General features: G+C 43.2%; 2 protein-coding genes across 2 annotated transcripts; one reads left to right on the top strand and one right to left on the bottom strand.

The window, feature by feature from the left end:
• Positions 1-976: 976 nt before the first annotated feature.
• On the bottom strand, positions 977-13,443 carry sv2 (synaptic vesicle glycoprotein 2). Its single transcript, XM_080476110.1, has 13 exons — positions 12,949-13,443; positions 10,771-10,860; positions 10,541-10,702; positions 8,438-8,600; positions 6,808-6,929; positions 6,019-6,182; positions 5,853-5,933; positions 5,631-5,726; positions 5,358-5,446; positions 4,738-4,865; positions 4,453-4,548; positions 3,578-3,737; positions 977-2,053 (listed from the first exon to the last, which is right to left on the bottom strand). Exons 1-13 carry the CDS (start codon positions 13,028-13,030, stop codon positions 1,870-1,872), a joined length of 1,617 nt encoding a protein of 538 aa, XP_080332236.1. The 5' UTR covers positions 13,031-13,443; the 3' UTR covers positions 977-1,869.
• Positions 13,201-25,085, top strand: snx1a (sorting nexin 1a). The gene is made up of 15 exons (XM_080476109.1): positions 13,201-13,597; positions 16,686-17,616; positions 18,222-18,388; positions 19,631-19,706; positions 19,874-19,917; positions 20,011-20,152; positions 21,143-21,221; positions 21,301-21,376; positions 21,481-21,594; positions 21,699-21,792; positions 22,540-22,745; positions 22,846-22,989; positions 23,129-23,209; positions 23,297-23,368; positions 24,247-25,085. The coding sequence occupies exons 1-15, from the start codon at positions 13,469-13,471 to the stop codon at positions 24,295-24,297; spliced, it is 2,406 nt and encodes an 801-aa protein (XP_080332235.1). The 5' UTR covers positions 13,201-13,468; the 3' UTR covers positions 24,298-25,085.
• The last annotated feature ends 514 nt before the right edge of the window (positions 25,086-25,599 follow it).

The following is a 25,599-nucleotide window of genomic DNA, read 5'->3' as shown; positions in this document are numbered from 1 at the left end:
CCTGATTTGACTCCTTGGAACCGCTTTAAAATCCGAACGAACTCCTGAAACTGGATTTAAGATTATTTTAATAGAAGAAGACTAATAAGACTGAAAGTTTAAAAAAATCTGCATTTATCAAACTAAATGTGAATGAAAGTTCTGTTTATTATCGACCCTTTTAAGGTTGACCAGAGGCCTGTACTACGATACGATCACGGTTCGTAGTTCAGGCCTCTGGAGTCTTTAGGTTGAATCCAGACTCTTTTAACAAGACCAGACACCGAGGACACTCGGATTCATCAAACCATCGGGACTATATTTGTCTTCTTGAAACCACTTTGAACCCGACCAAACTCTGGACATGGATTCTTTGAACACGACCGGAATCCTAAAAACCTCTGGCTTTATCAAAGTGGACCTGAAATACTCATTTCAGTTCAGGGGCCAGATACAGTCTATAGCCTCCGTTCCACCGGTACAGTACGGTTCGGGTTTCCGTGCGTTCCCACTGATTAAGTTGTGGAACGGTACCGAAAGAACCATACCGAAGAGTTCCGATTTTTCGTCACCCTTCCGTTGGGGTACCCAGCACTACAGAATGGGTCCGATAAGGGATATTCAAAGCGATATGCAAATATCTCATCGCTGTACTAATGCGTAATGACGTCACATATCTGCGGCGCTCGCAAGCCCGTCTACATTTTGACCGTCCGCTCAGCGGTGGAAACGTGAAACGGGTCTGGGTACTCTTTGGTACCGTCACATTCGGTGCAGTGGAAACGAGTCCATCTTGAGTGGGCCGGACTCGTATAATTGTGCCATAATAACCTTTAAACCTAAACTTTTTCTAAACTCCGATCTTAAGACGACGCGCTCCACGAGGCATCAACTTTACAATAAATGTTCCTTTTTCATACCTGGAATATTTTGACATAAACCAGGAAGAACTCATGAATATTTATTGTTTCGCAGAAAAACTACACAAGACGTATTTTATTCGAAGTGTTTAATAAACATCTTTCAAAACGTTTTTGTTCTCCAAACTTTTGCAAAATGATTTTACTCAAGTAGGGAAAATTAAAACAAAAAATGTAGTTTTCACTTTAGCGTCAAAGGAAATAAATTACAAATATATTTAAATCACATAAAGCTGAAGTCATTCAAGTATTGCATATTTATTATATTATGGTAACTTTTTGTAAACTCCCATTCAATTATTGAATATTTCAAGTGGAACATAACAGTGTAATCAACATTCAGGGAGAGATTTGCTCTTTTCAGAGATTTATTTATGCAGAAAAAGTGAAATATGAGCGACTTTGGTCAGTCTAATGACCCGATTTGGTCACATACAAAAGGCACGTGTATATTTAGACTTTAAACGAACAGATTCTAAGACATTTGTACGGAAACGTGCTCAGATTTTGAGCTCAGCAGCATTAAAAAAAAACATTTCTGACTTTTACCAAAACATAAAGAGCGTACTTCTTATCAAGTTCAGGTTTTATTTACAGTGGAAGTCCTATAAAGGATGTTAAATAAATTAATCTCAATAAAACTTCAGGATTTCGCTCGACATTTCAGTCATTTTTCAACGTAGAAAAGATTAAATGAAAAGTCACGGAGGCTTAAAGTAAAAACAGACATGTCTATTGTGTCATTGAAGCTTTTACTTTGTAAACTTTGGTTTTGCAGCTTCTTCATGGAGAAAAAGTATTTCTCCTCAGTCAACCTTTTTGTGTCACAAGCTCTTCTCACATTTTGGCCAACTCGTCGAAAAAGAGAATTTCAAGCCGTAAAGTTCTGAAGCAGAACAGCCGGAGTTTCTCCTGGAAGAGGAAGATTGTGAGGAGGTCATGTGGGGGACGTCTGGGGGTCGTGTGGGGGTCATGTGAGCTCCGTCTGTCTGGTCTGAGGCAGCAGCAGAGCCGCCAGTCCTCCGGTGAGCAGCAGTACCGACACCAGCAGCACGGGGGCGGCACAGTCCGTGTCCAGCAGCCTCCCGAACGCCACGTTACCCATGATGGCCGCCACGCGGCCCACCCCCGTGAAGAACCCCAGAGACGAGGACCTGCAGGACGAAGATGAGAACCGGAGACTTCACGCACCTGAATTCATCTCATGTCGGGGGAAGGGAACCTTTCACATTTGAACTGGTACGGTACCGATACCCGGTACCTGGGAATTGATACCGGTACTCAACGGTACCAATTTCTGGTATTTTACAATTAATCATTTATTACTCAACATCCCCTTTAACAAACACATCAGAACAACATCGAACAACGCTAAACTACAACTACGCAGCGTTTCTTCTTAATAATGCACAAACTAAAACCCAGCGCCACATCCTTCTAATTATTTCCCCTCCGGAAACACTGTGATGGTAGAGTTATAGATCTGTGATGGTAGAGTTATAGGTCTGTGATGGTAGATTTGAAGGTGTCCAACTGTGCACTTGTTGGAAAAATCTTACGAAAAGTTATCACATTCATTGTACCAACATTCTTTCTCATCTATTACGACTTGTATTTCTCCACTGTGATCTTTTATGGTAAGGAGGAATGTGGTCTGCAGATGAGAAGTGCCTTGAAATCAGATAAGAGGAACCCTAATAAAAGGTGAGGAGGCGGCAGAGGTTTTTCAGAGCGGGTTGGAGATTGTAACTGAAACACTCTCTGTCCGTTCTCCTCGCGAGTAAAACCAACTTAACTTGGCGTGTGTTCTTCCTTGCAGAATTAATAAATGTTCAGAGGTTGGACCTGACAGCACTCTTCAAGCCTTGAGAAAGAAAAATGTAGGGTTAAATCAGGAGTTTCCTCAGATGAGAAGTATTCCTGCCGCTGGCTTCGCTCTTCACGTCATAAATACTGCAGCGAGCTTAATCTGCGTCGCTTTTTTTTTTTTTTTTAAAGTGAACCTCTGGAGCGTCGTCTCAACACGCGGCTACGCACGTCGTGACGCTCGTGTGCTGCAATGCTGTGTTCAAGTTCCGGCTGGGAAAAATCGCCTACTCTGCCACGCCCTCAGTCACAAGGGTGCGTTTAGGCACCAAAAACATGGTACCATTTCATTTTTTTTTTTTTTTTTTATGTGAATCAGTACTTGGTAGTACAAATGGAATTCGGTACCCAGCCCTGCTCACGTCTGACCAGAACCCTTTTTCTGGAACCTTCAAACCAACAACGACAAGTTCCCTGACGAAACGCCTGGATATAAATATCATGTAAGTTGAGATTGGGCAGAATTTTCAATATTAACATATTTTCTCTACTATACAGAATAATAACTTTATTTGTTAAAGCAGTTTTAACAACAAGTGCAAGTTGTAGCCATCAAAAAAAAGAACAGATATACTGTAAGTCAATATACTGTAAAGGAGGTTTTTCTGTGGTACTGTAGCAACTTTCTGTTGTGATAGTGACATCTAGTGGTCACAGATGGTATGTACCACTTAATTTTGATAAATAAGTCACTTCCTAATAAAAGCGGCTGAAGAAAGTGTGACCGACTACAGTGACCTAAGTCCTACTGAGCGTTTTCCAGGATTTTCCCAGGATTTTTCCAGGAGTGCGGTCGTCTGGACAGGACTCACCGCAGCTTGGTGGGGTAGAGCTCGGGTCCCAACACGTCCAGGGCGTTCCAGGCGATGACGGAGACGCCGCTGAAGACGCAGGACAGAGTCAGGCTCTGAGTTTTGGTCTGAACCAGGTAGATGAGGAAGACGCTCAGACTGGACACCAGCAGGCTGCAGGCTGCAGGGACAACACAAACAACAACACAAACTCCAACAACAACACAAACAACAACACAAACTCCAACAACAACACAAAGGCAAACCACACAGAGCGAAGGAGGACATGGACCTGGTGAGTGTTTCTTTGTTTTAAAGTCTGTACTAATCCTGAGATCAGTAGAAGTTATGAGAACGACTGCCGGGAATTACAACACAACCTAACAGTGTCCTCAACGTTTATTTTAGAGGAAATTGACTAAATCGGTAGGAGAATTTTAAATTGTTTTCAATTTCTTTTTAAACCAGCGGAGAGAAATTCTCTGTTCAGAGTCTCCACAGTGAGTCAAAGGTCATTTATCAGAGTAAAGCTCCACAGACTGCAGGTTGTTTCTCAGTTCATCGCTGAATTTAGTCATTTAAACCGGAGAAAATGCACCTGGTGGGTTTCTGCGGTAATCCAACACCCCCAGCCACATTTTAGTGGGAAAACATCCAAACTGAGAACAAATAAATAGACTCCAATGTCAATAACCGACAATAATAGTTAAAGATATCATCCAAACGTCCAGCGTGTGATTATATACAAAGAACAAAACTACGACATCAACATGAAAACTGAGATAAATAAAAATGTTGGTTGTTGATCAGACATGAGCACAAAAAAAAAAATCTAAGTTTGTCCCGGTCTTGTATTTTGAGCGACTTCACATCAAGGAGCAGCGGCTCAGACTCACAGAGCAGCGTCTTCCCTCCCGCGCTGTCCATCATGAGGATGGTGAAGACGTTCCCGGGCAGGTTGGACGCAGCGATGACGAAGCCCTCCATGTACACTGTCAACCGCAGAACAACACAGCGGAGTCAGGTGAGCAACGCGGCGGCCGGACGGCACAAGACGGACGACTGACGGCGACACGGCGAGTTGCCAGAAATATGTTTCTGGGGCGCCGCGTCGTCGTCGTCGCGAAACGAAAAGACGAATAAAATCTCAATGGATTGTTGAGGAATGGAGAAAATCTGACCTGCTGTGCCGACCGGCCCACAGCTCTGGTTCTGGGCGGAAGATTTGAGGGAGACGTTGGCGCACGGCGAACCGCCAACCTCCACCCTCCTCAGCAGCTCAGGGAACCACATCCACAGACCGTAGTAACTAGAGAGAGGGAGAGAGAGACAGAGAGAGACAGAGAGGGAGAGAGACACACAAAATCATCAAATTTATAAATAAATAATAATGTAGAATGAATAAAACACTCAAATGAGGCATTAATTAATAAATAAATAAATAAAGTACTAAGAATTAAAAAAATTTAAGCTGTAATTTCTGTTCTGTCCGTTTAAAAAAGAATTTTCACAACTGAGTTTTTAAAATCGTTATCTACGAACATTGGGAGAGTTTATATCTGTGGTGAAAGTACGAAAATATATCAAATCCCTTTGACATCACTTTTTCAATGAGTGCCATATATATATATAAAGTGTTGATTTTCTTCCCATGAATATTTCATGGAATCATTTCAAAGTTGTTTTATTTAGATTCTGCCTCCTCCTGCCTGCTCCAGCTGGCCGGACGGTCGGTATCGTTGCAGTTTTCCTGGTTGGTGAGGACGAAGGTATCACCGTGCGGACGGACGAGAGCCCTCACCCGAAGGAGATGCAGTAGAAGATGACGAGCAGGACGACGCTCCTCCATCTGAGAGAGCTGCTGAACATCTGTCTGACCGGAAGCGAGACCTGAGAGGGGAAAGAGACGACGAGCGAAGGGGATGGAAAAAGGTCAGACCTTTAAAAGGCCATGGTAACTCTAATAACCAGAGTAGCATGGAGACCGTCTCTGAGCTTTTAAAAACGCCATGAATCTCCGACGACCTACAGCATGTTCTGCTGGAGCACAAAGAAACTGCTTTATAAAGTCTACCTTCGTTAAAACGCTGCAGAGATGTTCTTTCTGTGAAGAACTCTTCACGTCTTCCTCGTCCTCTCTGTGCCTGGAGGTTGTACATAATGAAAACTCCTGATGAAGAGATGAACAGCAGATTATTCCACGTTTGACTGAATGAAACCAAACTTCAGTCTCGCGCTGTCACTTCATTGACATCTGAGGTCAAACCGATTCTGTGTCCACGCAGCTCTTCCTTACCGGGAACGTCTTCTCTTTTCCCACCATGTTGAGTCCAAACATCAACTTGAAGACGTGCACCGCTTCCCTGTGGCAGCCCGCCTGGCAGAACAACATCACAAAGACCGTGTCACAGAGGAGCGTGGCGGGGTCAACAGGAGAACACTGATCTGTGTGCTTCCAGGACCTCCATGAGGAACTTGGGGCTCTCGGGCAGCAGCGTCCTGAAGAGCAGGGCTGAGGTGATGCTGGGGACGGAGCAGAGCACCACGAACAGCCTCCAGCTCTGGAAGTCCAGCCCCCCCACTGAGAAGTGAGCCCAGGTCCGAGGAATCACCACCCAGGCCAGACCTGCGTGGGGGGGGGGACATTTCATTTGCTCCTGCGCTCCATGTGTGTGTGTTGCTCTCTCTTTTGTATTTTTACATACCTTTACCTGCATTTGTGAATATTTTGCTGTATTTTCAAACATACTATTTTTGTTTTTTTCCAGATATTTTAAAAATATTTCCTTTTTTTGTTTTCCACATTTCTTCTGTATTTGACATATTCTTCAGAGCTGAACCTGATGGTAAAACCAAAAAACTAAAGACATAACTTTTCATATTTTTAGTTTGCTAGTCACTTTGTGATTATACTGTTTTGTTATTATCTTTTATTAATCCAGTAAGACTTTAAAAACAAAGCTGTTATTTGATTATATTTACATTCTCTACACATAAAACACACTATATCAGTTATTTTTCTCATTATAACCTATCTTGAACTCTTGAATATAGAAGATAAATTATTTCAGGCATATTAAAATATGCTGATGACTTATTTTATTTGTGTGTTTGGTTGCAGAGCAACATTAGCTTCCTATATCACGGATTGTTTTTTCATCCATACAGAGGAGGCGTACTTTAAATCCAGATAAAGCTAAAAGGCCGAGTACCACTAGTACTTCGAGGACGAGTTCAGTGTATCTTTTAACCTGCTGCCAGGATGTTTCCTGCCATCCAGAATGTGGCCAGAGCGCTGATCATGGCTCCCCTCCTCAGGCGGGGCATGAACTCAGAGAAATAGGAGAAAATGACGGGAATCGAACCGCCGACCCTGCAGAGGAGAACAGAGTGGGGTTCATTCATGGAAATGTGTCAGAAGAATAAAATCTGGTCAGCTTTAACACAACCGCACGGATTTTTTTATTTATTTTTTTTATCTCAAATAAATATTCTGCTCAATTTTAATTGTTTTTGTGCTCGTTTACTCACTTCAACAAATATCAGGGAACGCAATCACAACTCTTGTAAAGAGCTGAAACTAAACTAATGACTCGGGAGGCTCGTTCATTATAATCTCGCTGCATCTCTTCACACATCAGCTTGTTTAAAATTAACAATGAGATCTATTAATAAAGGAGGAAAGGAAGAAACAAAGTGCAACTTCTTGTCATTTTTAGGACAATAAAACATTATGTCAGATCAATAAATGGAGAAAATCCAGGTATTGGATCAGAAAACTTTCGTTTTTTTTCTAGATTCTCAATTCTATAACTTGGCTCGGGGGCCATAAACTCTCATTGTGACATCCTGAAACATTACACCGCTCAAAGTGGATCCTGGAAGCTTCGCCTGATTGGTAAAAAAAAAAAACATCCTCATTTTCAATCAAAGTAATAAAAATACCAAAAAAAGCCTCACACTTTCACACTCATCCTGTGGATTCTTCTTATGTACTTCTCATTACCATAAGTCTCAGTCCAGTGGTGTCAAACATGAGGCACCAAAAACCAGGTCCAATCCGGCTCTAAATGAAACTGCAATTCCTAACTTGTCCACTGGAGGGCGCCAAACAGAAGATTGTAGCTGCAGTGTATTTTCACAGTAGATTTATGTCTTTTTCTATGTTTTAAATGACTAAAATAACTTCAGCGTTGAGCTTTAGGGACTCCAGATGGGAACACCTGGTTAATAAAAATGTTTTACTTGCCATTTTCAAACATGAGTAAAAAACTGAAATGTTTTCGATATAGGAGGTAAGCGTAAAAACAAGTTAGGGAACTATTTATAGGATAACTGGCAAAAGTTTAGGTTGCCTCATGGAGTTTGAAGTCATTAGAAGATATGTACCACACTACAATAACTGATATATGAATCAAACTGTGATAAAAGATGAATCAAAGAACTGAATGTTCACTGTAGAAAATAAAATAAGCAGGAAAGGTCAATTGTTACACATCATCAGCCATAAAATCAGAATATATCCAGCCAATGTAATCACAAAATTCATTTAGGCAAGAGTGGACGTGTGGAGTATCATGAGGAAGATAGACGCTGATTACTGAAGCGTGAGTGAATAAATGTGAACGATCAGAGGTCAACTCCTAAAATAAAACTCACAAAGATGTTTCTTAACAACAAAATCTAAACGACCGTCGCCTGAGTTCTGAATACGGTGAGTCAAACTTGCTGTGATATCCTGCTACGTGTGCACGAAGTCAACAACTTAATATTGTAAAATCCATTGAGGAAATTTCGTAAAATGTTTTTCACGAGAGTTTAAACCTGCTGCTGTTTGATTTTATGTTTATTCCTTTCTAAACCCTCGAGCTCGCTCCTCACCCGACACCGCTGATGAACCGCAGCAGCAGGAAGAGCCAGAACCAGGGCGCCACGCTGGACAGACCCCCGAACAGCCCGTTGACTGTCAGAGAGACCACCAGGACCCTGCGGCGCCCCCTACGGTCCGCCAGGTAGCCCCACATGTAGCCCCCCACCATCATTCCTGCGGGAGCAGCGAGGAAAAGAAAGAGATTGTGTCTGTGCTCCTTTTGTCATCACACCGATAGGAAACCTGTTCCGACACCACATCTGTACAGAACGGGCATTTGTGGGATGAGCAGCTGTGATGAGGATTAAAAATTAACCAAATCTTCTCCGAAAACAAACAAACCTGCTTTTCTTCAATGTTGATTTTTCTTTGCTGGCTGGATGGGTGTTTTTATTTTATTTTTTTTTAAATCTCAGGTTTTTGCATCAACAGTTCGTCCCACAAATGCACATTGGTCACGTCAATGAAAAGGGAAGTGGACTCGATTTCCAGTCGTCCAAAAAAAAAAAAAAAAAAAAGAATAAAGAAAGCCAAGAGGAACCGTTACAGGAACAATCTGCCAAATGAAGCGAGCTCTCATTGTCTGCCGTGTTTGGATTAGCAGACGAGGCAAACTGTGTTTACACGGTCGCCATAAACCTAAACGGACAACATGAGGTGGATGAATGTCAACGTGTAGCAGCACGGACACTAATGTAGAGAAGCTTTCAGCGAGCACAAGACCCGTTTTTACTCTAGATGCTTCTGGATCCCAACAGAAGTTTATATTCATGATTTAAGATGAAGAAGAGATTTAAACTGTTACGGGGCGCAGACCAAACTTTGAGTGACTGATTTAACCCTTTAAAGGACCCATATTATACAGTTTTTTGACTATTTCACAAAGGTCGTCCAACAGCATCGTATTTTAAAGTGGATTTTCCCCTAATCCAGTTTTGGTTCCGTATTCCCGCCAGGCTAAAAGTCCCTCTTCTGAGAACAGGCTGTTTCTGTGTCTGGCCACGCCGACTCCAGACCCGTCTCGAAGAGAAGAGCTTTCCGGTGTTTCAGATTAAGTGGTTTCACCGCTAACTGGTGACCCTTTAGTGTCCCTTGTTGCTGCTAATAACAGACGTTAGAAACCCGAGAGAAACCAGCAGCTGTCCCTGCGAACGTCGTTTCACAGCATTTAGAATAACGTTTAGAAGTGCCGTACCTTTTGTGAGTCTTGATTTAATATATGCTTTTAACAGCAGCAATGATGGACGCTACAGCAACAGAGAAACCAGTCAATTAGAAACACCGCTACATGTTTTCGGAGGATTTATCACTATGACTCATATAAACACTGTAGTTCAACCAGAATCTGGCTCAGAAGAGGCTCCTGAAGATGACGAGCTAAAAATATTGTGTGTCTGAGTGTGTTACCAAGTTTGGTCGTGTGTTTTGTTACCGTTCCTATCAAGTCGCTAATGCTAGCTCCTGCTACCTTTAGCGAGGGTAACTGCTACGGTTTTTCATATTATTATGAATTTATTCAATAAAATCTTTTTAAGTTTTTATCTACCTGTGGAAGGGCCAACGTGAATATCCACTACCAGTGGGAGTGGTTATTTCCCTGTATGACATCATGAAGGGAAAATCTCTGATTCGCCTGTATGAGCACACGTTCACTAAAAGGCGGAGCAAGTGAGGGACGTGACAGACTTTCTTAACTTGTGGAGTGTCATACCCATATTACTGTTAGAAAGTGAATTTTGCATAACATGGGACCTTTAAATCAGGTGCGTCGAACGTAAGGCCCGTGGACCAGAACCGGCCCACAAAAGACTGCAATCCGGCCAAGCCCACAAGAAAATTGACAAAATCTCAAATTAAACATTGATTTCATTTCATGTTTCACAATCCGGTTGTCTCATAAGAAACATAACAATGTGTTTTGATGACAAAATGACGCTTTCTGTAATTCCTATTAAATGATGAGGGTTATTTCTACAAGTAAAAAGGTGGAAGTGACCATATATGGTCAACTGGTGACTCCAGATTGCCCGTAGGTGTGAGGACGGTGGTCAAGAATGTGAACGAAGGAAGAAGATTTGGGTTTTTTGCTCGGGGAAGGTTCTGGCGCGACTGACCGAGGAAGATGCTGGCGGTCAGCAGGCCCATGTCGGAGGAGCTCAGCTGCAGGTCGCAGCGCGCCGTCGGCAGGAGGAAAGACACGCAGAGGATCTCCACGGCGTCGCTGGCGTTGGCCCAGCCGCACACCAGCAGCAGGAGCCAGTGGAACAAACCGAACCCTGAGAGGAGAGACGGTTACGGAGTCGTCGCCACCGGGAAACACCGGGTTCACTGGTTCTTCCGTTACCTGCCACTTCCACTGCTTCCTCGTAGGTTAACGTTCTGGGGGCGCGCCCACCCGATTCACCCGGGGCGCCCCTCTCGAAAATCACTTCACCTGGGGAAGCAGCACAAAAAATATAAAACCACACAGATACAAGTCAGGTGAAAAGAAGAAAAGTTCCTTTTAGTCACTTTGGATCAGGTGATAGTGAACACCGCGGCAACAAGACGATTCAAGATAAAAGACTAATAATTATGTAGATGATGGGAATGTTTTTATGCAGCGAGGATTATTCTTCCAAACAACACCACCCTGTATTAGTTCCATAAAAACTTTAAATTGCTTATTTGGAGTTTTCTTTCAGATTCTGAATCTGTATCGTCATTGTGCTAAAAGAACAACTAAACTATTTGCAATCCCGTTGAGTGCACGTTTAAAAAACAGAGAAAATTGTGGATAAATTGAGGAAAACAAAGTGAAGAAGACAAGAATAAATAGTATATAAAAACAAACTATTATATAAAACGAGGTAAAACAAGGCCTTTTTTTTTTAAAGACTAGATTGCATAAGATGAAGTATTGAACATTATAGTGTTCATATATATATATATATCAGTATATTGTACTGCTTGTTTGGTTGTTTGTGTTTACTGCTGGATGCAATTTATCATTTAGAAATTCAGATAGAATCCCATTGGAGAAAGATTCTATCTGAATTTCTAAATGATAAATTGCATTTCTGATATTTCTACTGTCAAATACAATTGCTGTGTCGCAAAAAGTGAACAGATAAAATGCACGAGAAACGCATGCAAAACATGAATTTGATCAAAGTTCATCTGTTCATCAACAAAGTGATGAGAATCCTCGGTAGGAAACAATACATTTCTCAGTCTGCGAGTCTGACACGCAGCTCAAAAAAAACAACAACAAAAAAACAATCAGGAAACAACCGGAAAAGCTTCAGAGCATAAAAGGTGCGGACATTTTTAAAATAGCAAGAATTTCAAAGCAAGGACAGAAGAACGAAGCATTCCTGAACAATCTGAACGGTAACAAATGAGACAAACACTTAAAACAAAGAGGAAATTATGTGATCCCAGAAAACACAGTTTAGAAGGCCAAGCCAACACAAGCAACGCTCTCATTTGTTTTACACTCGCGAGAAGTGAGTGTTAAACAAATATTACAACACATAACACAGAAAACTGGTTTCACAACTATTCTGTCATTGAAAACCACAGGACGACATATGGACACACGGAAATCAACAAATTCAAGGTTTAAGAGCAGAGCCGGCAAGTCCTTTAGTCCGTTAGTTTTATTTAACGTTGCTGATGTCGATTGTTGAATTTAGACATTATCACTATTATTGTTGGTATTTATTCACAGGACTTTTGTGGTAATGGAATTTATATTGTAATTCAGTTTTTTTGTATTTATTTGTAATTTGTTAGACATGCAAACTGGGTGGCATGTTATCTTATAAGAAAAACTGCAAGGAATTCGTAGTATATAGAAATCAGTGAGCTCGATAAGGTGTACCTAACAAACTGACTTTCTATAGCCTGTGGATCCATACAGATGTTATAATGTGAAAAAGGTTAGATTCCATTTGAAAAGCACAGATAAAGCTCACATATTGTATAGTTTGGAGTATATATTCGGATATCGGTACCTGGTAGCAGTACTCTGTATCGGCAAGCCGGTAGCTGCTTGCCGATACAGAGTACTGCTACCAGGTACCAGGTACGCGTCCAAAGTGGCTACTTTGAGGAATCTACAATATACAACATATTTTGAGTTATTTCGCACTTCTTTTTTTTTTGGACTCCATAATTCCATGTTGTTTATTCATAGTTTTGATGCTTTCGGTGAGAATCTACAATGTAAATAGTCAACAAAGTGATGAAAAATACATTCAATGAGACTTTTGACTGGCAGTGTAGATGTAATTGAGACATTATAAAGAAGAAAACATAAAAAAATTTAACTTAAAAGAGCATACAAAGCTTTTTTCTTTCTTTTAAACAGCTGATTTCCACTCCATCTTTTCACAACTATCAGGTGTACACAGTGAATGAAAACCACCGCAATTCTCCACATTGTTTGTAGTTTCAGCAACTTTTGCCACGTGCCCGACTATAACTTTTACATGTTTTTTTTCTCAGTTATTTCCACTGATGTGGACAAACTGTTTACCTTCATCCGAGTCCAGCTCGCTGGGATCCAGCGGGTCTCCGCTGAGAAGCGGCCGTCTCGCCTCCATCTCCCCGCCGTGCATCGCCTCCTCTCCCTGCTCCTGGGGGCCGGGGCTCCTCGGTTAGAAAACACCGCCTGGGTCGCGGCTTAAATCGGCTGTACACTAACTCCGTGCGGGTCCAGGTGCCTGGACGCTAACGGTGGAGCTAACCGGAGGGAGGGAAGAGGAGCAGGGGGAGGAGGACCAGGACCAGGAAGTGGAGGGACGAGGCGGCGAGCGGGGTTTGTTTTCCCCGTGCTGGAGGACGCGTGCTGCGGTTACACAACCAGGGAGACCCCGGCGGCGAGCGGAGAGCATTAGCATTAGCATTAGCATTAGCGGCTAATCGACACGTCTCCGTGAGTGAGAAAGTGCGCGCGCGTGTGTATGTATGTGTGAGCGGAGGGGAGCGACTTCTCTCTACCTCCCCCTTCTGTGCGCGCGCGTGCGCGTGTGTGTGTTCTAACTCAGAGACCGAAGATGGCGACCAGCTCGGAGCGCAGTCCCCCTCCGTTCCCGGACTCCGAGGACCAAGACATGCCGGACCCCGAAGATGTGGGAGGCCGAGACAGCGACGAGGACGACGGGGAGGATTTGTTCGCCACCCCGGTGGGTTTTAAACGGTGCTAGCGGGGCGAGGCGGCTAACCGGAGGAGCTAACAAGTTTTAGGAGGTTTACAGCTGCATTTTTAAACAGATTTTGGCTGCATTTAGAGGTAAAATGCTCCCGAAACCGGGAGCTGCCGGGTGGGAGAGGTAAATATAGGAGGGAAAGTGAGCTTTTCGTGGTATTCTGGGGTTCGACAGATGTTGCGGGCTTTCTTCCTGAAAGTTACGTTTTGACTCGCTGAGATTTCTCCAGGAAACCAGGTGGCCTCCCGACACATTTCCCTGCACATTTTCACCTAAAAATCACAAATTGTCCTTATTTAACTGGCTGTGGGTGTAAAGCTGCACCTCCTTTTTAGCATATTTAATGCCGGATTTGCATTTTGTGCAGTTGTTTAGAGTAAAGTCATCATCAGCCTGACGTTAGCAGTTTGCACAGAGGGCTGGATGGAAGTTGCCATAAAGTGCGCAGGGATTGCGTGTTATTTCTGCGTGTTTTCTGGTTGTTTTTTGCGTGTTTTGCGGGGATTAGGACGCTGGCTCGAGCGCCCTGCTGTCATGTGAGTGCGCTGCGGTCACATGGGCAGAACCCGGATGTTTTCCTGCAGTCAAAGTTCAGAGGAAACGCTGGAAAAGTTGCTGTCTTCATTTCTTTCTGTCTTTTTTTTTCCTTTTTCCTTTTTCCACTACTGCTCGGAAACCACGAGTCAGCATTTGTGTGGATGTTTCATTTAACGGCTCAGAGATGAAGTAATGTAGTCAGGAGATTGAGCTCAGACCAGTTTCCTGTAGAAAAAACACTCCTAATCTTTTACACATGCCTCCTCCTGCAGACTTTATTCCCTCACTGGTCAGTCACCTCATGTGGGGTGACTCCATCTCCCTGCAATAAACATGTAGTGTAAAAGTTTCTTTAAAGACGGAGATCTTAATAATTTTCAATTGCTGCATGATATATGTATCCTCGCTCTAGAAGTGATATTCATGGAAACACAACAATGTAAACTGCACACAAAAAGACCCCGGACTTGAACAAGAAGAACTCCCGCTGTGAGGCGCGAGTACTCACCACTGCACCACAATACAGCCAGATATAAAATACTTTGGCATGTATATCAATGCCTTCACAACAGTAAAATCTCCAGCTTGAACATGTTTTATGTAACGCAGACAAAAGAAAGCAGTGACCATATTTTCTAGACTGTAAGTCACTTTTTATTTTTTATTTTTAATGTTTGGCTACTTATCCGACTTATATTCAGATTAGACTTGTATATCAAAATATACGCGTACATACTATGTGAGACCACTAGATGTCACTGTATGACAACAGAATGCTGCTCCAGTACGACAGAAAAACTTAGATTGCTACAGTAATTGACTCGGCAAGATATTGCCCAAACAAGGCACACAGCAGAATTGAAAGAAAAACGGGTAAATTGTGCAACAGAAACACAGCAGCAGAGACAGTGTGGAGTGTTTGAGAAACCTGTGAGGAACTGGACAGAAGCAGAGAAACTGTTGCCGTAATGATGAAAACAAAGAAAGCTAATCATGGATTAAAAGCTAAAGAAGAAATTCACAGAAGGTTCAGGAACAAAAAAGCGAGTGGGCCAAAATTATCAACGCTGCAGTTACATCTGGATGTGGCAAATGTGTCTTATATATGTAAACTTTCCGTTTTCCCTTTTCGTGAAACTTCTTTTTTTTTTCTTTTTTTTTTGACAGATGCCACTTAGATCCTGTTTACACGACAACATTTAAGTGAAAACGCGTCACTTGTGTGTGTCTGTTTCAGAAAAAAGTTTCACTTTTTAAATCCAAACAGCAGAAATGTTTAAAAAAGGTGACGTTGTGTTGGGCCACTCGTGGTTGCATTCTTATAGACAGACGACCAAGTTGGATTGTTCGTCCGGGTGACTCTCAACTATAAAACTACCAAGTCCCAGTAGAATAGATGGACTGGGAGTCATGACACTCTGGAGGTAAACGTTGTTACTGACCCATCTACATGTGCAGAAGAACTATTTACTACTGCTGCAGTGTGCATGCACAATAGCAGCATTTCAGAAAAGTCAAGCATTTTCTCCATTTATACAGAGTCGAGGTCAGAGCGTTTTTGAAAATTCAACTTTGGAAGCCATTTTCAGACATTTGCTATTCCGGTGGCTCCAAGCACCGTTGTTGTGGGGGGGGGACTTACTCAGGTCTGACGTATAGACCAGAAAATATGGTACTATAATGTCGTATCAATATTATCCATCATGTATTCAACTTGCTGTTTAGTTCAGCTCAATCAAGATTCTCTGACTCCTATTAAAAAACAAGTGTTTGCTATTAAGTTGTTGAGCTGGAATTTTGGTCCCAGGGCTTGTTGTTTGAACAGATGGCTGCTTATGTGCCTCTGCTAAGAAGACATCTAGCCAATATATCATTATCATGATATCAGCATGTGCAATAAACACTGCGGTGTTCCCACACACTCTCCATTCATGTACTGCATGGGAATGTAATTGACCGATCAGATTGATGCCGCTGCCGGTTATACGTGTGTCACGGCGAACCTCAAAAGCACGACAAAAGAGTTTTCAGTACCTGGGGGGGTAAAAACAGCTCATTTACAACCTGTGTCAACTATGGGCAAGAGTAAGAGCACTGTTATTTTGGAAGAGCAAATCTAAGCATAAAGACATCAACATCACAAACCAAATTGTGTCGTTCTCACAATATTCAACATTTTTACATGTTCAGCTGATATCATGCAGTCTGATCAGAGACTCTCGCATTAAGTTTATGGTACTCATCATTTAGTATAAGATACACAACTATATAGTATGTTTTCAAGTATTTACTGATATGCACTCAAGTATAAAGATGCTGCTAAAGTACAAAGGTTTAGATACAAAATAAAGAAGTATTTACACCCATATGCCTACAGTAAAGCTTAGTTGAGGGTTAAAAAGCTGAAGAATTAAACAAGAAGCCACTTTTTTAGTGAAAATATGCTTCAACTCATGGGTGAAGTGTCATAACCTTGCTTCTCTGTTACTCTCTGAGTCATTGCGTCTAACCCTGTTCTCGTCTCCAGAGCGGCCTCCCCCACCTGTTGGACACCTCACCAGAACCTGCCAGCGAGTCCAGTGACCTCTTAACGACGCCGCCCAGCGACACCACCGCCGAGCTTTTAATCGAGCCCATCAGCAGCCCGTCAGAACCGGCTGCAGAACCGTCGGATGAGTTCGTGGATTTGACCAACAACGTGGATGCCGCGGATGAAAGCGCCAATGCTGCAGCTGCAGCAGAAATCCCTTCAGATGAGCCGTCGGATGATTTTGTGGAAATACTGGGAAGTGAAACCGAGGCCTATCGAGAGGAAGTCGTAGTGGTGGCGGATGTTACTGTGAAAGCAGTGATTGAAGAAGCCAAGAGTGCCGTCACAGATGTCCCCACTGATGACGAGAAGGGTTTGGATGACCTGCCAGAAGCAAAGGAGACGTCTCCCGCTTCCATCATCGACCTCGGTGGTGACTGGTTAGCCAGCGACTCGCCACTGCTGGACGTCAGCGACAAAACTGCCGACCCCTTGGTCAATCTCCTCAGTGATGCTCCGCCCACTGCCAACGTCACAGTGTCCAGCCCGGCGACCATCGACCTGTTTGACGACGAAGGCAGCGACCTCTTCGCAGACCCCCTCAATACCAAATCGGCCAAGCAGCCGCAGAAAAGCCTCTTTGACGAACCCGACGACGATCTGTTTGGCGAGCCGCTGGGCGCCATCTCAAAGAAGACCACCACCACCACTTCCACCTTCAGCAGCAGCAGCAGCAGCGGCGTGGTGAAGGCGGCGTCCATCACTGCGCCAGTCGCTGTAGCTCGCTCTGGACCTCTCGGTGACCCAGAGCCTGCAGACATCTTCACCGATGAAGCTGTTACCACGACGACCACCATCACCAAAAAAACTGCCGTCACCTCCAAGAGCAATGGAGTCCACTCCGAGGAGGAGACGGATATATTCGCCGGTGGGTTGAAATCCACAAACCTGTGGCGTGTGAATATTGTCATTTCAAAGAATTTATTTCACTCATACCTCACTGGTCTGACGTTCAGGAGGCCCAACTAACCTAATATCAACAATCTGATCACAATATGACGAGATGAATTTCACAGAAACCAAATACTTAATAAGGACATGAGCGCACAATGCTAGATGGATCTAAACTTGGCATGTAGGTTTCTCAAAAGAAATCATTATTGTGTTGTTAGATTTCTCCATAGCCGGGATGTATGTGAAAAGTTTAAAGTTGCAAAACACATCTGGTGTTGTGTTGAAGTCTGTTTTCCGCTGAGGTGCTGGCTGTAATTTAAGGTCCGGGGTTGGCGCACCTCCCAATAGGAAACTAACTTCCAGAAACAAATGGCCTAATGTAGGTCACATAGAAGCTGTATTGTATAAATTACATCATTTCTAGTCAGACCAGTTTCAATTACAAAATGTAATATTGAAAAGTTTTGTGAAGTTCTTGTGATTTATCAAGAGATTTGTTACCCGAACGAGGAGGACACCAGTTTGCATTCGGCAACTTTACTCTGTTGCGTGTCTTTGTTCTGTTTCTTGTTCGTACAGAAGCCACAGTGGAGCTTTCCCTCGACAGTCCACAAAACGAAAGAAAGAACGAGCCGGCGAGCACGCCAGCCGCCGCCGCCGCCGCCACCGCCACCGCCGCCGCCACTCCCTCAGCTGTGTCGGTACCTTCCAGCCTGCCCAAGCCTCAGCCTACTGCCCTGCAAGAGGTCTGTACACAGCAACACAGCAAGTTGTCTGGGAGGATCAGCGTGTGGTCAAACTGTAGGGAAACACCTGCCACCTTGATGAAGCTCCACTCAACAAGCATCATTATTTAGATCGAGATCAGCAGACGAACACACGCTGTTATACAGAACAACTCGAATGCGAGCTTTGTTGACCTTGGTGGCATCTAATGTATCTCAGACGTTTATTTGTAAGAGGGTGTAGCCACACCCGGCCGGTTACAAGGAGTGGTGAATAATTAGTACCTGGGGTTTACTCCTTACTTAACAGTAGTTGTTATGTCTGGAACGGCATCAACGCATTTAATAAAGAAAGAGCTCACATCGAGCCGCCGGCTTTAAAAGAGGCTCTCGGTTTAGTTTTCATGTTTGTTTCAGCTGGAAGTGGATCAAAAATAAAAAGGAGTGAGCGCAGTAGAAGAGAAAGTAGAGCCAAACTGAAACTGGAAGTAAACATCCTATCTTTTGTTGTATCCTTCGCCTTCACCTTTTTGACACCAATACATAACTGCATAGTCTCTTGTTGGATGTTGCAGGTGCCTCACTCCTCATACCTCAGCATTTGTAGGTGCGTGAAAGAAAATGATAGGTTACTATCCTGTCTGTTCTTGGCCTTTGCCGGAGCCTCATCAAAACTGGAAGAGTCTTATCGTTTGTTGGCCTTCATTGGAACTTTTTAGAAACCTTTACATAACTATTGTCTTTTGCTGGAGCCTGATAGAACCTGGCAGAATGATCTTGTCTTTTGTTGGATTTTGTAAGTGCTTCAACAAAACTGACAGATCATCATGTTGTCTTTTATTGGACTTTGCAAGTGATTGCATGAAACCAGCAGATTACTATCTTGCCTTTTGTTTGGCTTTGTAGGATCCTTTTTGAAATGAGTAAATAAATTGTCTTTTGTTGGACTTTGGAGGTGCCGGTTTAAAACTGGGGGGCACTATATTGATTTTTCTTGGTCTTTGCAATAACTTAACTGAACCCAGATTATAACTGTCTTGCCTTTTGTTGGCCTTTGCATCGACCTCATGAACATTTGCACATAACAAGTTTCATACCTGTTAAACATTTCTGCACTTCTGAAGGTCATCAATTCTTTTAAGAAAACAAACTGCATGTCGTCGACCGTAAATGACAGATAAGATTGAGCTGTTGATCCACAAGTCCTTCATTGAGATTATTATTATTTTTTTTTTTTACTTGTGTTTCCATGTTTTGTTTCAGCTAGAGGAGGAAGAAGAGGACGAGCAGGACGACAAGTTTGAAGTCTTTGTCTCTGTCAAAGACCCTGAAAAAATCGGTAAATCTCATCTTCCCTACTAAATGCGTATAAAAAGTTTACAGCAGTTGAATATAATTCTGTCATGGTTATAAAAAAAAAAATACAGAGTACAGGAGACTTTAGTTAAACAGTAACTTTTAGTTACATTGTCTTTTTGAAAATGGGGTTTTCTTGTCGCCTTTCAGGGGACGGTATGAACGCCTACATGGCCTACAAAGTGACCACTCAGGTAAAGGCCGGATGTGACCAGTAGAGGGAGCTGTTCCGTACAGTCGGTGGAATCTGAGGCGTTTTTGACACAAAGTGTCGCTGTGCGTTTCAGACCACACTGCCCATGTTCCGCAACAAGACGTTCACCGTGAGGCGACGCTTCAGCGACTTCCTGGGCCTCTACGAGAAACTGTCTGAAAAGCACGGACCAAACGGATTCATCGTACCTCCTCCGCCAGAGAAAAGCATTCTGGGTAGGCCTTTCTCTAACGTCAGTCCTCCTTCCTTTTTCTTTTCTTTTTTTGGTTTTCGCCCTTTTCTCCTCCCCTGATGTACCGTTCTTTTCCCGTCGTGTTCTCCCCTCTTCTTTGTTTCCTGTCATGTCCTTTCGTTTTCCTCTTCCTTCTTCTGTTTCTGTTCTCTCGCTTTTCCTAAATCTTTCTCTTTTTTCCTTTCCCCTTTAGTCCACTCTTTCTTCAGTTTATTTCCTCCTGATTTTTCCTGCTATTTCTTTCATTGCTTCTCTCTTCCTTTTTTTTTTTAAAAATCTCTCCCTTTCTTTATTTCCTCTTTTACTTGTTCCCTTTCTCTCCTTACTCATCCTTCCCTATCTGCCTTTTTTTTTTTACTTTAATTTCCTCCTCTCTTCTTCTTTACTTTGTTTTTGTTCTCTCCATTTTCCTTTCCTCTTGTTTTTTTCCCCAATCATCATTTCGTTTCTTTCATTTCTTTTACCCTTGTTTTTTTCTTTCCCTTCCTTTTTTCTCTGTTTACATTTTGGTTCCCCCCTTTCTTGTTTTTATTCCTTTCCTGTCCTTTCATTTGTTTCCTTCTGTCCTTTTTTTTTTTTTGTCCTATTTTGTCATATACTTTTTCATTTTCTCCTTTCCGGTTTCATATTCGCTCCTCTTCTTCATTCCTTTTCTGTCCTTTCTAAACTTTTACACATGTTCTTTCTTTTTCACGTCTTAGTATTTTCTCTTTCCATTACTGTTTATTCTTTGCTTTCTCTCCTTTTCTCTGTCCTCTCCCCTTTCTTCTCTTTTACTGTTCTTTCTTCACTTTCTTTTGTTTCCTCGCGACTTCTTCCTTTTCTTGCCTCTTTTATTCTCTTTGCCTTTTCTATCTTATTCCCCACTTGTCTTTTCTTCTTTATTTTTCTTTCCTCCTCTCCTCTCCTCTCCTCTGCTCTCCTCTCCTCTCCTCTCCTCTCCAGCTGAGAGAATGACCGTTGTGTTGCACAGGGATGACGAAGGTGAAGGTGGGGAAGGAGGACTCGTCGTCTGCAGACTTTGTGGAGAGAAGACGAGGAGCGTTGGAGCGGTGAGAGAGTTTCCACACTTTGCTGTGTCTCCACGAAGCGGCGGCGTGAGCTTGTTTCTCCCTTCTCCTCGTCTCCCAGGTATCTGCAGAGGGTGGTGAGCCACCCGTCACTCCTCCAAGACCCTGAAGTCCGAGAGTTCCTGGAGAGAGATGAAGTAAGCCTGAAGTTTCTTTCGGTTCCTACTCCTTGGTTGTATGTTCACCTCTGCCTCCCGCTTGGACATTATGCGCTGTGTTGCTGATGTGTTTGTGTCTTCAGTTGCCCAGAGCCGTGAGCACTCAGGCCCTGAGTGGCGCCGGCTTCCTGAAAATGCTCAACAAAGCAACGGACGCCGTCAGCAAGATGACAATCAAGATGAACGAGTCGGACATGGTGAGTTCCGTACCTGGTTTTATTACTTCCCACTTTAGTCATGTTGTAAGACCGGCCTTGAGGAGCACACAGAGCTGGTTAAAGTCCCTCTAATTGCATTGCAGTGGTTTGAGGAGAAGCTGCAGGAGGTGGAGTCTGCAGACCAGCAGTTCAGGAAGCTGCACGCTCTGGTGGAAAACCTCGTCATCCACAGGAAAGGTCAGTCATACAACCTGTGGAGAAAAATGTCTCTGATACAAAGCTCAGCTTGATTTAATGTTAAAAGGGGTCATATTCTCCAGCTTTTCAACACTTTCACATGGTCTCATTGGTCTAAAAACGTTGTATTAAAAGTTTATTTCTCCAAATCCAACTTTTCCTTGATTTTCATCCAGTTGAAAATTGGATCATAGGAGCTACATTCAGAATCTGTTCTGTCTGTGTGAGCTGGGCTGGATCCACCCACAAATGCCCATCTTGGGAAGAGGCGGAAGTACTTCCTCTCGTGATGCCATGGGCCAGAGTAGAGCTGCCTGACTGTGGGAGGGTCAAAGGGAGGGGCTTCCTGGATTGGGATTAGCTAAACCCCCGATGACACTATATAGGGTTTGATTTCTGATTGGCTGGTTGGAGCAACACACTTTTTAAAAACTGAAACCACCCAGGGAGAGAGAGGACAGACTTTCCTCACTTCTGGGGCGTCAGTCCAGGTATGGAGACGATTATTACTGTTGAAAACCATTAAAAAGTACATTTTGCGTAATATGACTCTTTTAATGGCAAAAAAATGTTTTTCCCAATTTAGCCACTTGAGGGTGCCAAAGACGACATAAATTTGGTTATCCTTCTAAGTGTGCAACAATCATTAGATTATTATTGGATAATAATAATAATAATAATAAAAATAAGTATAATTAAAAAAACTGTAATCTTGTTTTAATTCTTTCTTATTCCGTTTCTCTGCAGAGTTATCAGTGAACACGGCGAGCTTCGCCAAAAGCGCGGCCATGCTGGGCAGCGCCGAGGACAACACGGCCCTGTCCCGAGCCCTCTCACAGCTGGCCGAGGTGGAGGACAAGATGGAGCAGCTCCACCAGGACCAAGCGGCCAACGACACCTTCTGCTTCGCCGAGCTGATCGCAGACTACATCCGCTTACTGGGAGCTGTGAGGGTAAGGAGAATACTACCGTTACTCTGACTTTGATCGTGAATGTAGCTACTTTGACTTAAAGCCAACGAGGACTGATGCCCGGTGTGCGTTTGTCCTGCAGGGCTCGTTTGACCAGCGGATGAAGGCGTGGCAGCGCTGGCAGGACGCTCAGGCCATGCTGCAGAAGAAGAGGGAGACCGAGGCCAAGCTGCTGTGGGCCAACAAGCCAGACAAGCTGCAGCTGGCCAAAGAGGAGATCGCTGAGGTGGAGTAATCTTCGTCACGCATGAAAACCACATCGTTTCTGCCGTTTCCATGGAAACGGGCATCTTTTTCGAAACCTTACCATATAAGCACGAGACTGTGGCGTAAACGGGGCCTGAATCGTTGTGCTTTCTCTCCAGTGGGAGGCCAAAGTGACGCAGTACGAGAGAGACTTCGACAAAGTTTCGGCGACCGTGAGGAAAGAAGTGATTCGCTTCGAGGTGCCTCCATTGGTTCTCTCTGCTGCCACGTTTTGACATTCCAACGCTGCAATTAAACTCTTGTGAAAACTGTCGTTTCTATAACAGAAAGAGAAGACCAAGAATTTCAAACGACAGATAATCAAGTACCTGGAGGCTCTGCTTCAGTCTCAGCAACAGGTGAGTTTAGCTCCTGTTTCGTTCCAGAATCTCCGTCAAATCAAAGCCAGTTTCACATTTACTGAGGCTGATTTATCGAACCACAACGCATTGATGTTTGATACAAGACAAGATAACGACATTCAGGGACGCACTGACACCACTCTTTTAAAGGATGACGAGTACTAACCTTTAGCTACATGCCTATTAAATACCATCAAGCCTAATACCTTCTACATACACAAACTGTATTTTTTTCTTTGTTGAGCGATTAGAGCAATTTAGTGTGAGATGTATGTAGGTATTTGTCTTACAAAACCATTTATTCTGGCATTTGTATATCAGAATAATTACAATCTTTCTGTGTGAGAAAAGTTCTTTTTTTTTTTTTTTTTAAATCATATTTAAATAAGCTGAAAATGGGGACCTCTGGTAAAAGATATCCAAATGCTGATTGCTCTGTAGATTCTGAACATGTGTGATTTCTCATTTTAGGAAAGCTACATGTATATTAAAAGACAAAATAGTGAAGTCAGAATGCTGAGTAAAATAAAACTAGGAACAGCAACTCAGAATGAGAAAACACAGAAACAGGAAGGAAAACGTGTCAATATTGTTATTTATTTATTTATTTATTTATTACCATAAATCTTGATTATGAGCTTCTATGTTTTTAGTATTTTATCTCCCAAAGCCTGAAAGCTGCTTGTTTTACTCATTGAGCGTTTCAAATTTGAGACTTTCTCACACGCGAAACTGAAACGAAACGGCAAATATTCCTCTTTGGCAAAGCAGTCCTGACAGATCGTTCTGTTAAAGTGATCTCAAGCTGAGAAAAAGCTGTGAAACTTGGCAAAACGCGTCTCAAACACACCCGCATGTCTGTTTTCTCTCCCCAGCTCATAAAGTACTGGGACGCTTTCTTACCAGAAGCAAAAGCAATCGCCTAACCTGGGAGCACCGGCCTCCTGGACGACACATACAGGCTGCCTTCTTCTTATACACTTTACCTCTTTTGCCTTTAAAACCAAGGAGAGAAATGAATAAATGAATAATGTGCGCGTTGTAAAGGGAGATACAATCAAGCGGTTTTTAATCACCTTTAACATATAGCTCTGAATTCTATTGTATTAATTGTATATTTTCCTTTAACCTTCCACAAATATTTTCTTATGGGATGAAGAGAGTTATACAAAGACGGAGGGGGAAGCGATGGAAGCGGGCGGCTCGTTTCCCTCCCGGTGGGTGATGATGTGGGGGGGAGGAGGAGGGGCGGGGGGGGGGGGGGTTCAGCTCCAGCGGTGGGTAATTGTTTACAGCGCGGCCGAGAGCGACTTAAAGGGATTACACTTTAGATTTCTGAGCACTTCCACCAGGTGGAGAACGTACCAGCCGATGTTTCTTCTTCTTCTTTCACATTTAAATGAAATCCTACGTTGCTGACGGGGGGGGGGGGGGGGGGGGGGATGAGGGGCATTAGTTAAACAAGGTTCAGGTGAGTTTTTGGGGTCTTTGTGCTTTCCCAAACGGTCCCGAGGGGAAAGAGGAAACACTACAGCAGCGGCACACCGAGGAACCGCCAGACGGTTTTATCTGCCGGAGCCCATTTAATGCAAACACAGTGAGGAAACAGAATTCTGGATTAAAACACCATGAAATCAAACGTCAGGACAGAAATCAGTCTGAATACCGTAATTAGGAAAAATCTTATTTTAGACCTCTGAGGTAATCACAAGTTAAAAAAAAAAATAAAAAAATGTCTTCCCAGAATTCAGTCTGTTTTTTCCTCAGACTTAAACGTAGCACACATTTTACTTTTGCGATTGATTTGTGAACGTTTCCATCAAATATTTAGGTTTTTATGATGATCAACCAGTGTTTGTCATTTGGACTTGAAGGATCCGGTCATGAATGCGCCGCAAAACCAACCAACCAAACAAGTTCTTGTGCTTTGTGATAAATTGGGCCACGGCTTGTTTAAAACACTGAGGCGGTTCTTTAAAGGAAAGTCTGTCGTGGTTCGAGTCGAGATGAACCGATGGCGTAGTGAACGAAACTCTCGCTTCAAGCCTCAGCCTGCATCTTTACAAAGAGGAGTCGAAGCTTCACGCAGCACAGCTGCAGCTTTAATCTCACACACACACACACACACACACACACACACACACACACACACACACACACACACACACGCGCGCGCTACACTGTGACTTCTGTTTAACTTGCAGACATTTCTTTGCACTTCTTCTTCC

This window comes from Lipophrys pholis, assembly GCF_963383615.2.
Source record: "Lipophrys pholis genome assembly, chromosome: 11".
In the NCBI taxonomy this organism is placed as follows: Eukaryota; Metazoa; Chordata; class Actinopteri; order Blenniiformes; family Blenniidae; genus Lipophrys; species Lipophrys pholis.
Note: the sequence above shows the minus strand (reverse complement) of the source record. Positions and strands in the feature narration are given on the sequence as shown.

Bases quoted from the DNA above. Each gene is read 5' to 3' on its own strand.
- sv2 (XM_080476110.1), bottom strand. From the start codon at position 13,030: ATGCACGGCGGGGAGATGGAGGCGAGACGGCCGCTTCTCAGCGGAGAC. The intron at 5,447-5,630 runs GTAGACTTTATA...TTCCCCTCTCAG, and splicing joins TCTGCAGCGTTTTAACGAAG to GTCTCGCTTCCGGTCAGACA. The intron at 2,054-3,577 runs GTGAGTCCTGTC...TTCGTCCTGCAG, and splicing joins CTCTACCCCACCAAGCTGCG to GTCCTCGTCTCTGGGGTTCT.
- snx1a (XM_080476109.1), top strand. From the start codon at position 13,469: ATGGCGACCAGCTCGGAGCGCAGTCCCCCTCCGTTCCCGGACTCCGAG. The intron at 19,707-19,873 runs GTAAATCTCATC...GTCGCCTTTCAG, and splicing joins CAAAGACCCTGAAAAAATCG to GGGACGGTATGAACGCCTAC. The intron at 21,222-21,300 runs GTGAGAGAGTTT...CTCGTCTCCCAG, and splicing joins AGACGAGGAGCGTTGGAGCG to GTATCTGCAGAGGGTGGTGA.